Source organism: Rhinopithecus roxellana, chromosome 10 (genome assembly GCF_007565055.1).
Source record: "Rhinopithecus roxellana isolate Shanxi Qingling chromosome 10, ASM756505v1, whole genome shotgun sequence".
Classification (NCBI taxonomy): Eukaryota; Metazoa; Chordata; class Mammalia; order Primates; family Cercopithecidae; genus Rhinopithecus; species Rhinopithecus roxellana.
The window spans coordinates 94,377,934-94,392,198 of record NC_044558.1 but is presented as its reverse complement, the minus strand read 5'-3'; the positions used below and the strand labels follow the sequence as shown (position 1 = coordinate 94,392,198).

Below are 14,265 nucleotides of genomic sequence, written 5' to 3'. Positions count from 1 at the left end.
GAAAAAACGTTTCAGTAGAAACTTAAAACTTTGCCAATTAAAAAAATATTAAAAACAGTGGCAGTGATTTTTAAGAAACTGATGGAAGTGTTTTTAAAAATTAAAAATAAGTATGCCTTACGATCTCAGTAGAATAATAATAATAGCAGTCATCTCTTGGTATCTGTGGGGGATTGGTTACAGTACACTACGAAGATACCAAAGTCTTAGAATGCTCAAGTCCCATATACAAAATTGTGAAGTATTCGCATACAACCTATGCATATCCTTCTATACACTTTACGCCATCTCTAGATTACTTATAACACCTAAAACAAGGTAAATGCTTTACTGTATCATTTTGGAATAACGACAAGGAAAAGTCTGCACGTGCTCAGTACAGATTATCCTAACTATATTTTTGATCCATGGTTGGTTGAATCCAGGATGGAAAACCCTCAGGTGCAGAGGACATATTTATAAACCTGATAGCCTAGCTAGCCACCCATCGTCAAATTCTGGGTCAGAGAAATTCAAAGATTTGCCCAAGATCACATCTAACTGATGACAAAACAAAGACCTTGTAAGAAAAAGAAAGAAGGTTGTTTTAGCATACTAAAACAAAATTCAGATGACAGGTATGGAAGAAGGACTACTACTACTAATTTTTCCTTTTGGGGGACTAGATAACCTCAAAGAAAGTAATAAACCTACCTGAGAGAAGGAACGTGGGTTGAACTCCTTTGCATTAGGATTCAATGTTGATTTCCTAACTTGCCTAAAAAAAAAAAAAAAAGGCCAGTGAAATCTACATAGACTTTATGTTGTTCTAAAATCTTCCATACCTGACAATTTAAAAAAAACTGCTAGGCTGGGCGCAGTGGCTCAAGCCTGTAATCCCAGCACTTTGGGAGTCCGAGACAGGCGGATCACAAGGTCAGGAGATCGAGACCATTCTGGCTAACACGGTGAAACCCCGTCTCTACTAAAAATACAAAAAACTAGCCGAGCGTGGTGGCGGCGCCTGTAGTCCCAGCTACTCGGGAGGCTGAGGCGGGAGAATGGCGTGAACCCAGGAGCCGGAGCTTGCAGTGAGCCGAGATCGCACCACTGCACTCCAACCTGGGCGACAGAGCGAGACTCCGTCTCAAAAAACAAAACAAAACAAAACAAAAACACTGCTAAACATAGATTTAAACTGTTCTCACTAGAAGATCACTAATCCGGCCGGGCGCGGTGGCTCACGCCTGTAATCCCAGTACTTTGGGAGGCCGAGACGGGCGGATCACAAGGTCAGGAGATCGAGACCATGGTGAAACCCCGTCTCTACTAAAAATACAAAAAATTAGCCGGGCGCGGTGGCGGGCGCCTGTAGTCCCAGCTACTCAGGAGGCTGAGGCAGGAGAATGGCGTGAACCCGGGAGGCGGAGCTTGCAGTGAGCCGAGATCGCGCCACTGCACTCCAGCCTGGGCGACAGAGCGAGACTCCGTCTCAAAAAAAAAAAAAAAAAAAAAAAAAAAAAAGAAGATCACTAATCCTCTTTATTGAAACATACACACTTATATTGCCAATTCCTTAATCCCTTAAAGAATATAGCCATAAAAGAACAATTTTTTAAAAATCTGAGTAATATACAACTGCTCCTCTCAAAGGCAATCAAAAAATACTTTATTTTCTCCTTCAGAGTCCCACTCTGTTGCTCAGGCTGGAGCGCAGCAGTGCAATCTTGGCTCACTGCAACCTCTGCCTCCCCAGTTCAAGCAATTCTCCTGCCTCAGTCTCCTGAGTAGCTGGGATTACAGGCAACTGCCACCACACCCAGATAATTTTTTTTTTTTTTCCCCCAGTAGAGATGGGGTTTCACCATTTTGGCCAGGCTGACCTTCAGTGATCTGCCTGAGTCAGCCTCCCAAAGTGCTGGCATTACAGGCGTGAGCCACCATGCCTGGCTAATCAACAAACACTTAAGCTGAAAAGACAGTAGCTACTTATAAAATATCCTTAAAAGCACTTCTTAACATACCAGTATTCTTTTATTATTATTACTTTTTGAGACGGAGTCTCACTCTGTCACCCAGGCTGGAGTGCAGTGGCATGATCTCGGCTCATTGCAGCCTCCACCTTCCGGGTTCAAGCAATTCTCCTGCCTCAGCCTCCCGAGTAGCTGGGATTATAGGCACCTACCACCATGCCTGGCTAATTTTTGTATTTTTAGTAGAGACAGGGTTTCACCATGTTGGCCAGGCTGGTCTTCAACTCCTAACCTCAAGTAAGCTACCTGCTTCGGCCTCCCAGAGTGCTGGGATTATAGGTATGAGCCACCAGTCAACATACCAATATTCTAGCATGAAGTAATTTTTATGTGAGAAGGTATTTTCTACATAACATACCTGCAGAAAATCATGGCTCTAAAAACAATTTGCCTCAAATCAAGAATAAGCAGTCCCCAATTTATCAATAAGCTGCATTCCAAAACTTTAGCTTTCACTGGATTGTTTGGTACCCAGAACACCTAAGTCAATGGTAGTTAAGTTCTGAGGTTAGCCCCTGAAAGTCCATTTAATAAATATACGGAATGTGCAGAATTAAGTCTATCTTAACAAATCTAAACATTAACTAAAACACTGTTTCTGATGAAAAATATTTTGAATTCCAAGTAGAAGCACCGCATGCTTCTCTCCTTGACAGTGGTAGTTTTTCATCCTAGCAGCACAGTGAGGGTGACAAATGAGTGGAATCCAGTAAAGATAGGTCTCCCAAACTGATAATTTTTCAACTCCTGTTCATTTACAGAAAAACTTTTCTTAATTTATGCCTTGTTTTTCTAGCCCTGGGGTGCAAAAAAGGGGAAGAACAGAAGAGTAGCACAGAGTGCAATAACCTAATTTACTTAAGATATCATTTGTTTGGACTAGCTGTTTGTAAACTAAGGGCAATGTATAAAGCAGTCTAAAAGTCCAGATGGATTATTCACAGTTGGAAGGACCTAAATGCCTTTAAAAAAAAAAAAAAAAAAAAAAAAAAAAGGTAACTGAGTAACAGGATGGTCTAAGTCCCAGGTTTACTCACTCAGCTGCGTCTTTCTTCTCTTCCTTATCATCTTTCTCTTGTTTACATGCTGGACTGGAAGTCTGAACCCCTTGGGAAGTGACCTCAGGTCCCCTCTTGTGCTCCGTGTTACTAAGTATTGAAGGGGAAATGCTGGGGCTATTCGGCTTGCTGCTGCCACTGGTACAGTTGCTGCTGCTATTTTCAGTGAAAGAATCCTTAGCACTTGGTTCAATTTTGTCTTTGATCAAATCTCTTGATTTTTCTCCCTCTCTATTTTTGTTTAGTAGTTGATCCATAGATTCAGAAGTAGAACTTGGCTGTAACTAAATAAAGGAAACAATTATACTTAAATAAATAACTGTAGTAATCCATTTTTGCCAAGAGCACAAGCAAAGTAATATTAACTATATGCATGAAATGTTCTGAATAAGGCTTTTTTCATACTTTAAGAGTAATGCTTTTACTATAAACTAGTAACAGAATACCTATATAGCACAACCACAGTTACCAAAGCACTCAAATGTCCTAGCCTCTAAAGTTCAATATTTACTGAGTGCCTACCACATATCAGAAATTGTGCTTGCTGGGTGAGAAAAATACGAAAAAATTTCTATCCTCCTATACTTGTCATCTAAATAAGATCAGACACTTCACAACAAAATGAGTAAATGCTAAGAGATTCTGTAGAAAAAACAACCTATAAAAAAGAAAGGTTTCTCAATGGAAGTTTCAGCTAGTCTAAGGTGTGAAAGAAGTTTAGGAGAGGTGTTTGGGATGGAGAATAGTCTAAGTAAAAGGAAGAATATGTTTAAAAATCCAACGAAAAGAGAGAAGATGGCTCTATCACATAAAAGAATAGCACCAATGGGGGCTGGGCACAGTGGCTCATGCCTGTAATCCCAGCACTTTGGGAGGCTGAGGCAGGCAGATCATGAGGTCAGTAGATTGAGACCATCCTGGCTAACACGGTGAAACCCCGTCTCTACTAAAAATACAAAAATTAGCCGGGCATGGTGGCGGATGCCTGTAGTCCCAGCTACTCGGGAGGCTGAGGTAGGAGAACGGTGTGAGCCCGGGAGGCAGAGCTTGCAGTGAGCCGAGATTGCGCCACTGCACTCCAGCCTGGGCGACAGAACGAGACTCTGTCTCAAAAAAAAAAAAGTTGAAGGATAGCACCAATGATCCAGGCACAGTGGCTCATCACTGTAATTCCAGCACTTTGGGAGGCTGAGACAAGCAGACTGCTTGAGCTCAGGAGTTCAAGACCAGCCTGAGCAACACAGTGATACCCTGTTCTCATTAAAAAATAATAATAATAATAAAATAAAATAAATAACAAAAATAAAGAAGTAAAGAAAAGCACCAATGGCTGGACCAAGGGTGGGACACATACATGTACAAGTGAGTAAGAAAATGACAGACTCGGCCGGGCGCGGTGGCTCAAGCCTGTAATCCCAGCACTTTGGGAGGCCGAGACGGGCGGATCCTGAGGTCAGGAGATCGAGACCATCCTGGCTAACCCGGTGAAACCCCATCTCTACTAAAAATACAAAAAAACTATCCGGGCGAGGTGGTGGGTGCCTGTAGTCCCAGCTACTCCGGAGGTTGAGGCGGGAGAATGGCGTAAACCCAGGAGGCGGAGCTTGCAGTGAGCTGAGATCCGGCCACTGCACTCCAGCCCGGGCGACAGAGCAAGACTCCGTCTCAAAATAAAAAAAAAAAAAAAAAAAAGAAAGAAAATGACAGACTCGCCAAAAGGAATACGACAATAAAGGAACTTAAAAGCTATGTTCAGGGCTGTGTGCAGTGGCTAACACCTGTAATCCTAGCATTCTGGGAAGCCATGGAGGGTGGAAACACTTGAGGTCAGGAGTTTCAGACCAGCCTGGCCAACATGGTGAAACTCCGTCTCTAATAAAGATAAAAAAAAAAATTAGCCAGGCATGGTGGGGCACACGTGTAAATCCCAGCTACTTGGGAGGCTGACGTATGAGAATTGCTTGAACCCGGGAGGCGGAGGTTGCAGTGAGCCAAGATCACACCACTGCACTCTAGCCTGGGTGACAGAGCAAGGCTCCATCTAAAAATTAAAAAAAAAAAAAAAAATTAAAAATTAAAAAGCTATGTTTAGGACTTTGGCTTTTAATTCTCAAGGCAAATGGGAAGTCAATGAGGAATTTTAAGTAGGGTAGAGTACTGGGCAGATTTATAGTTCAGAAAGATTAACACAGCAGCTTTGTGCGAAATGAACTGGAGGGAAGCAAATTAGGATGTGGAGGGACCATCACGGAGGCTGGACTAACAACTGGGCCTAGTGGGCTTGGAAGGTCATAAGTAGATGAATTCAGAATGAGACCTGACTATACATATTGGTCAGTTAGACATTCTAAACCCCTAAGTAAAAAAAGAGACGGCAGGGGAGAGGAGACAGAGCGTGGTGGCCAAACAGAACCCTCCAGCGATCATCCCCCACAAGGAGCACCAAAGTGAACAACTATCCACACAAGAAAGCACCTTCATAAGAACCAAAAATTAGGTAAGCGATCATAGTACCTGGTTTTGACATCCTATCAAGGAAAAAGGCACTGAGGAAGATAAGGAAGATAGTCTTGAACTGCCCCCGCAACACCCCTGCCATTCCCCCACAATGCAGTGTGGGGTGGAGAAAGAATCTGTGTGCTCAGGGGACAGAGAGAGACTGTGGGATTTTGCATTGAAACTCAGCGCTGCCCTGTCATAGTGGAAAGCAGCACAGGACAGAATTCAACCAGCACCCACAGAGGGAGTATTTAGACCAGCCCTAGTCAGAGGGGAATTGTCCATCCCATTGATGAGAATCTGAATTTAGGGCTGGGCGCTGTGGCCTGTAATCCCAGCACTTTGGAAGGCTGAGGCGGACGGATCACCTGAGGTCAGGAGTTTGAAACCAGCTTGACTAATATGGAGAAACCTCGCCTCTACTAAAAAACAAAAAAATTAGCTCGGGGTGGTAGCGCATGCCTATAATCCCAGCTACTTGGAAGGCTGAGGCAGGAGAATTGTTTGAACCCAGGAGGTGGAGGCTGTGGTGAGCCGAGATCGCATCATTGCACTCCAGCCTGGGCAATAAGAGCGAAACTCTGCCAAAAAAAACAAAGAATCTGAATTTTGGTAAGCCCTACCACTATGAGTAAAGTGCTCTGGGGTCCTAAATAAACTTGAAAGGCAGTCTAGACCACAAGGACCACTATTCCTGGACAAGTCATGGTACTGTGCTGGGCTCAAAGCCAGTGGACTTGGGGTACATGTGACCCACTGAGACACCAGCTAGGGTGGCCAAGGGAGTGCTTGTGCCAGCCCTCCCCTAACTCCAGGTACCAGAGCTCACAGCTCTCAGCTCTGGGAGGAGAGGGAAGTGTAGGGAGGACTTTGTCTAGAAATGTGGATACTAGTTCAGCCACAGTAAAATAAAGCACCAAGCATAGTTCTGAAGCCTCGATTCTAGGCCATAGCTCCCAGATGACATTTCTAGACGTATCCTGGGCCACAAGGGAACCCATTGCCTTGAAGGGAGATACCTAGTCCTGGTAGGATTTACCACCAGCTGACTAAAGAGCCCTTGTGCCTTGAATAAAAAACAAGGTGCCATGTCATATTGTGCCAGCTTCAGATATGACCCAGCACATTCCCAGCTGTGGTGGCCATGGGGAGAAACACCTGCTTGAGGTGAGAGAAGAGTAAAAAGGACTTTATCTTGCAAGTGGGTGCCTGCTCAGTCCCAGTAAAATAAAGCAGATTCCTAAAGCTCCCGATCCTAGGCCCTGGCTCCTGGGCAGCATTTCTAGATGCACCCTGGGCCAGAAGGGAACCTGCTGCACTGAAAGTAAACACCCAGCCCTTGCAGGATTCTTCACCTGCTGACTAAAGCACCCTTGGGCCTTGAATTAACATCAGCAGTGGCCAGAAAATACCTGCCACAGGCCTTGGGTGAGACCCAGTACAGTTCCAGTGATGGTGGCCAAGGCAGTGCTTGTGTCATCCTTCCCCCAACTCCAGGCAGCTCATCACAGAGACTCCATTTGTTTGGAGACTCCAGGGAAAAGGACAAGAGACTGCCTGGTAATACAGGGAATTCTCCCAGATCTTCCCCAAGACTACCAAGGTGATACCTCTACAGAGTCACAGCATTACTAGGCCTGGGGTGCCCTCTAATGCATGTATGGCTGCAGTGAACAAAGACTTAGATGACAACACTTAATTCCCTTTGAATCCTTGAAAAACCTTCTCAAGAAAAATGGCCAGACACAGTGGCTCACGCCTGTAATCCCAGCACTTTGGGATGCCGAGGTGGGCAGATCACGAGGTCAGGAGTTCGAGACCAGCCTAACCAACATGGTGAAACCCCGTCTCTACTAAAAATACAAAAATTAGGCAGGCGTGGTGGCATATGCCTGTAACCCCAGCTTCTACGGAGGCTGAGGCAGGAGAATCGCTTGAACCCAGGAGGCGGAGGTTGCGGTGAGCAAAGATTGTGCTCTGCACGCCAGCCTGGGCGACAGAGCGAGACGCTATCTCAAAAAAAGAAAAAAAAAGAAAAAAAAAATGGGTACAAACAAAACCAGACTACAAAGAATAGAATACCCAACTCTTCAATGACCAGACACTGATGAACATCCACAAGCAACAAGGCCATTCAAGAAAACATGACCCCACCAAAAGAACTAAAAATAAAGGGCACTAGTGACCAATTCCCAAGTGATAAGAGATATGTGAAATTTCTGACAGAATTCAAACTAGATGCTTTAAGAAAGTTCAACGAAATCCAAGATAATACAGAGAACAAATTCAGAATCTTGTAAATTTAAAAAACAGACTGCAATAATTATTAATAAAAAGAATCAAGCAAAAATCCCGAAGTGGAAAAATTCAGTTGACAAACTGAAAAATGCATCAGAGTCTCTCAATAGCAGAAATGTATCAAGCAGAAGAAAACATTAGTGAGCTTGAATTCAGGCTATTTGAAAATAAACAACCAAGCTGGGCGTGATGACTCACACTTATAATCCTAGCACTTTGGGAGGCAAAGGCAGGAGGATCACCCTGAGGTCAGGAGTTCAAGACCAGCCTGGCAAACATGGCAAAACCCCGTCTCTACTAAAAATACAAAAAGTAGCTGGGCGTGGTAGCACATGCCTGTAATCCCAGCTACTCGAGAGGCTGAGGCAGGAGAATCGCTTGAACCTGGGAGTCGGAGGTTGTAGTGAGCCAAGATGGTACTGCTGAGATGGCACCACTGCACTCCAGCCTGGTGACAGAGCATCACTCTGTCCCAAACAAAAAAAAAGAAAGAAAGAAAAGGATGTTAAAAAGCAGTAAGAAATCACCTGAAGGTGCAAAAACTGACAGGTAACAATAAGTACATTGTATATAAACTACTATTCATATTTTGAGCAGGAAGAATAAAAGATGAACCTTTCAAAAATAAGAACTACAATTTTTTTTTTCTGAGATGGAGTCTCGCTCTGTCGCCCAGGCTGGAGGGAAGTGGTGCAACCTCGGCTCACTGCAACCTCTGCCTCCCAGGTTCAAGCAATTCTCCTGCCTCAGCCTCCTGAGTAGCTAGGATTACAGGTGCGTGCCACCACACCTGGCTGATTTTCATTTTTTTTTTTTTTTGAGACGGAGTCTCGCTCTGTCACCCGGACTGGAGTGCAGTGGCCGGATCTCAGCTCACTGCAAGCTCCGCCTCTCGGGTTTACGCCATTCTCCTGCCTCAGCCTCCCGAGTAGCTGGGACTACAGGAGCCCGCCACCTCGCCCGGCTAGTTTTTGTATTTTTAGTAGAGACGGGGTTTCACTGTGTTAGCCAGGATGGTCTCGATCTCCTGACCTTGTGATCTGCCCGTCTCGGCCTCCCAAAGTGCTGGGATTACAGGCTTGAGCCACCGCGCCCGGCCGATTTTCATATTTTTAGCAGAGACGGGGTTTCGCCACGTTGGTCAGTTCGTCAGGCTGGTCTCGAACTCCTGAACTCGTGATCCACCCAACTCGGCCTCCCAAAGTGCTGGGATTATATGTGTGAGCCACTGCCCATGGCCTATAACTACAGTTTTTTAAGATATAGTAAAATAAATGTATAAATATAAACAACAAAAGTTAAAAAGCAGACAGATTAAGTTGAAGTGTAGAGTTTTTATTAGTTTTCTCTTTGCTTGCTTGCTTTTGCAATAAGTTTTAAGTTGTCATTGGTTTAAAATGATGCATTATAAAATGTTATTTGCAACCCTCATGGTGATCTTTTTTTTTTTTCTTTTTGAGACAGAGTCTCGCTCTGTCGCCCAGACTGGGGTGCAGTGGCAATCTTGGCTCCCTGCAACCTCCACCTCCTGAGTTCAAGCAATTCTCCTGCCTCAGTCTCCTGCATAGCTGGGATTACAGGCGTGCACCACCATGCCTGGCTAATTTTTGTATTTTTAGTAGAGATAGGGTTTCCCCATGTTAGCCAGGCTGGTCTCGAACTCCTGACCTCTTGATCCACCCACCTTGGCCTCCCAAAGTGCTGGGATTACAGTTGTGAGCTACCGCACCTGGCTGTCATGGTGATCTTAAATCAAAAACAACAACAACAGATACACAAAAAATATAAAGCAGGAAATTAAAACGTACCACCAGAGAAAATCACTTTCAAAACAAGGAAGGGAAGGAGGGGAAAAAAGGAGGGAAGAGGAAGTAAAAAAGAAGGGTGAAGGGAGGGAGTAGGACTACAAAACAACCAGATAGTAAGTTGTAGTAGTTGAGTCCTTACCTATCAGTAACAACACTGAATGTAAATTGACTAAACTCTCTAATCAAAGGACATACAGTGGTTAAATGGATTTTTTAAAAAAGGCTGGGTGCGGTGGATCACGCCTGTAATCCCAGGACTTTGGGTGGCAGAGGCAGGCGGATCACCTGAGGTTAGGAGTTCAAGAACAGCCTGGCCAACATAATGAAACCCCATCTCTATTGAAAATATAAAAAAGTTAGCTGGGCGTGGTGGCATGCACCTGTAATCCCAGCTACTTGGGGAGGCTGAGGCAGGAGAATCGCTTGAACCCAGGAGGCGAAGGTTGCAGTGAGCCAAGATCGCGCCATTGCCCTCCAGCCTGGGCAACAGCGAAAGTCTGTCTCCAAAAAAAAAAAAAAAAAAAAAAAAAAACAATGATCCATCACTTTACCTATGAAATCACACATAGACTAAAATTGAAGAGTTGGAAAAAGATATTCCATGCAAATGGAAACCAGAAAAGAGCAGGAGTAGCTATGCTTAGATAAAACAGACTTCAAGACAAAGTCTACAAAAAAAGACAAAGAAGATCATTGTATAATGATAAAGGGATCAATTCAACAAGAGGTTATAACAAGTATAAATATATATGCAACCAATACTGGAGCATCCAGATATACAAAGCAAATATTACTAGAGCAAAAAAGAGAAACAGACCTCAGTAACGGTCAGAAACTTCAACACTCCATTCTCAGCACTGGAAAAATCATTCAGACAGAAAATCAACAAAGAAACATTAGACCTAATTTGCTCTATAGACCAAATAGGCCTAATACATATTTACAGAACACTGTGTCCAACAGCTATAGAATATACATTCTTCTCAACATATGGATCATTCTCAAAGATAAACCATATGTTAAGCCACAAAACAAGTCTAAAGATTTGACCTGGCACAGCGGCTCATGGCTGTAATCCAGCACCTTGGGAGGCCAAAATGGGTAGACTGTTTGAATTCAGGAGTTTGAGACAACCCTGGGACACATGGCGATGCCCCATCTCTACAAAAAAAAAAAAAAAAAAAATCCAAAAGTATCAGCCATTTGTGGTGGCACGTGCCTGTAGTCCCAGCTACTTGGAAGGCTAAGATGGGAGGACTGCTTGAGCCAAGAAGGTGTAGGTTGCAGGTGAGCCAAGATCGTGACATGTACTTCAGCCTGGGTAACAGAAGGAGACTCTGTTACAAACAAACAAACAAACAAATAAAAATTTTAAAAAGTTGAAATCATATCAACTATCTTCTCTGATCACAAAAAAATAACACTAGAGGCCAGGCACGGTGGCTCATGCCTGTAATTCCAGCACTTTGGGAGGCCAAGGTGGGTGGATCACCTGAGGTCAGGAGTTCGAGACCACCCTGACCAACATGGTGAAACCCTCTCTCTACTAAAAATACAAAAAAAAATTAGCCGGGAGTGGTGGTACGCGCCTGTAATCCCATGGACAAGGATGGTTCAACATATGCAAATCAATAAACTTGGTACATCTTAACAGAATAAAAGACCAAGACCAAAATATATATATATATTATTTATATTATATGTGACATAAATATATATTATGATATAAATATATAATTTATATCACATAAAAAGCAACAAAAAGCAACATCCCCTTATGATTAAAACCCTCGGCTGGGTGTGGTGGCTCACGCCTGTAATCCCAGCACTTTGGGAGGCTAAGACGGGCAGATCATGAGGTCAGGAGATCAAGACCATCCTGGCTAACAGGGTGAAACCCCGTCTCTACTAAAAATACAAAAAATTAGCCAGGCATGTTGGAGGGCACCTGTAGTCCCAGCTACTCAGGAGGCTGAGGCAGGAGAACGGAGTGAACCCAGGAGGCAGAGCTTGCAGTAAGCCGAGATTACACCACTACACTCCAGCTGGGTGACAGAGCCTCAAAAAAAAAAAAAAAAAAAAAAAAAAAACTCTCAAAGAACTGGGTATAGAAGAAATATGCCTCAACAAAATAAAAATAAAAGCCATATATAACAGACCCGTAACTAGTACCATACTGAACAGGGAAAAACTGAAGGGCTTTCCTCTAAGATCTGGAAGAAGAGAAGGATGCCCACTTTCACCATTGTTATTCAACATAATACTGGAAGTCCTAACTAGAGCAATCACACAAAAGAAATAAAAAGCATCCACACTGAAATGGAATAAGTCAAATTATCCTTGTTTGCAGATAATATGACTTTACATTTGGAAAAACATAGACTCCAAAAAAGAAAAACCTATTATAACTGACAAATTCAGTAAAGTTGCAGGATATAAAAATCAACATACAAAAATCAGGAGCATTTTTATATTTAACAGCAAACAATCTGAAAAAAATTTTAAAAGCAATCCCATTTACAACAGCTATAAATATAATAAAATACCTAGGAATAAACTTAACCAAATGAGTAAAAGATCTCTACAATGAAAACTTTAAAACATTGAAATTGAAGATGACACACAGAAAACATGGAGATTCCATGTTTATGGATTAGAAGAATTAGTATTGCTAAAACGTTCACAATACTCAAAGCAATCTACAGATTCAGTGCAATCCCATCAAAATACCAATGACATTCCTCACAGAAGTAGAAAAAATGATTCCAAAATGTGCAGGGAACCACAAGACACAGAATAGCAAAAGCCATACTGAGCAAAATGAACAAAACTGGAGGAATCATTATCTGACTTCAAATTATTACAACAAAAACGGCACGGTACTGGAATAAAAAAAGATACACAGATCAATGGAACCGAATAGAGAACTCAGAAATAAATCCATACGTCTAAGTGAACTCGTTTCCCACAAAGACGCCATGAACATACACTGGGGAAAGGACAGTCTCTTCAATAAATGGTGCTGGGAAAACTGGATATCCACATGCAGAAGAATGAAATTAGACCCCTGTGTCCCACCATATTAAAAAAAATCAAATCAAAATGGATTAAAGATTTAAATCTAAGACCTCAAACTATGAAACCACTAAAAGAAAACATTAAACTCCCAGGGACATTGCTCTGGGCAAAGATTTCTTGAGTAATACCCCAAAAGTATAGGCAACCAAAGCAAAGATGGACAAATGGGATCACATCAAGTTAAAAAGCTGCACAGCAAAGGAAACCATCAACAAAGTGAAGAGACAACCCACAGAATGGGAGAAAATATTTGCAAACTACTTATCTGACAAGGGATTAATAACCAGAATATAAAAGGCGCTCAAGCAACTCATAGGGAAAATTTTAATAACTCAATTAAAAATGGGCAAAAGATCTGAATAGACATTTCTCAAAAGAAGACATACAGGCCGGGCGCAGGGGCTCACGCCTGTAATCCTAGCACTTTGGGAGGCTGAGGCAGGTAAATCACCTGAGGTTAGGAGTTCGAGCCCAGCCTGGCCAACATGGAGAAACCCCATCTCTACTAAAAATACAAAAATTAGGCGGGCATGGTGTCGGGAGGCAGGAGAATTTCCTTTTTTTTTTTTTTGAGGCGGAGTCTCGCTCTGTCGCCCGGGCTGGAGTGCAGTGGCCGGATCTCAGTTCACTGCAAGCTCCGCCTCCCGGGTTTACGCCATTCTCTTGCCTCAGCCTCCCGAGTAGCTGGGACTACAGGCGCCCACCACCTCGCCCGGCTAGTTTTTTTTTTTGTATTTTTTAGTAGAGACGGGGTTTCACCATGTTAGCCAGGATGGTCTCGATCTCCTGACCTCGTGACCCGCCCATCTCGGCCTCCCAAAGTGCTGGGATTACAGGCTTGAGCCACCGCGCCCAGCCGGGAGAATTTCTTGAACCCGGGAGGTGGAGGGTGCAGTGAGCCACGATCACATCATTGCACTCCAGCCTGGTCAACAAAGGGCAAAAAGTGAGACTCTGTCTCAAAAAAAAAAAAAAAAAAAAAGGAAGACATACAAGGCCAGGTACAGTGGCTCACACTTATAATTTTAGCATTTTGGGAGGCAAAGGTGGGAGGATTGCTTGAGCCCGGTAGTTCGAGACCAGCCTGGGCCAAAGAGCAAGACCTCATCATTATTTATGAATGGCAAACAGGTATATGAAAGGTATTCAACACTACTGATCATCAGAAAAATGGAAATTAAAACTACAACAAGATATCATCTCACCCTGGTTAAAATGGCTTTTATCCAAAAGACAGGAAATAATGAATGCTAGTGAGGATGTGGATCAAGGGGAACCTTCACACACTGTTGGTAGACATGTAAATTGGTACAACCACTATGGAGAACAGTATGGAAATTCATCAAAAAACCAAAAATAGAGCTACCATATGATCCAGCAATTGCACTGCCATGTATATATTCAGAAAGGAAATCAGTTTATTGAAGGAATATCTGCACTCCCATGTTTACTACAGCACTATATACACAACAGCCAAGATTTAGAATCAATCTCTGTGTTCGTCGACAGACA

The 14,265-nt window shown here is 43.1% G+C and overlaps 1 protein-coding gene across 18 annotated transcripts in view; it reads right to left on the bottom strand.

The window, feature by feature from the left end:
- Positions 1-14,265, bottom strand: part of ATXN2 (ataxin 2) — a 156,965-nt gene that overhangs the window by 41,060 nt on the left and 101,640 nt on the right. For all 18 annotated transcript variants that reach the window (XM_030939943.1, XM_030939945.1, XM_030939935.1 and 15 more), the window contains 2 exons: positions 3,050-3,354; positions 694-757 (listed from right to left, as the gene is read on the bottom strand). In XM_030939943.1, the coding sequence (XP_030795803.1) occupies positions 694-757; positions 3,050-3,354 (369 nt within the window). The remainder of the gene's footprint in view (positions 1-693; positions 758-3,049; positions 3,355-14,265) is intronic.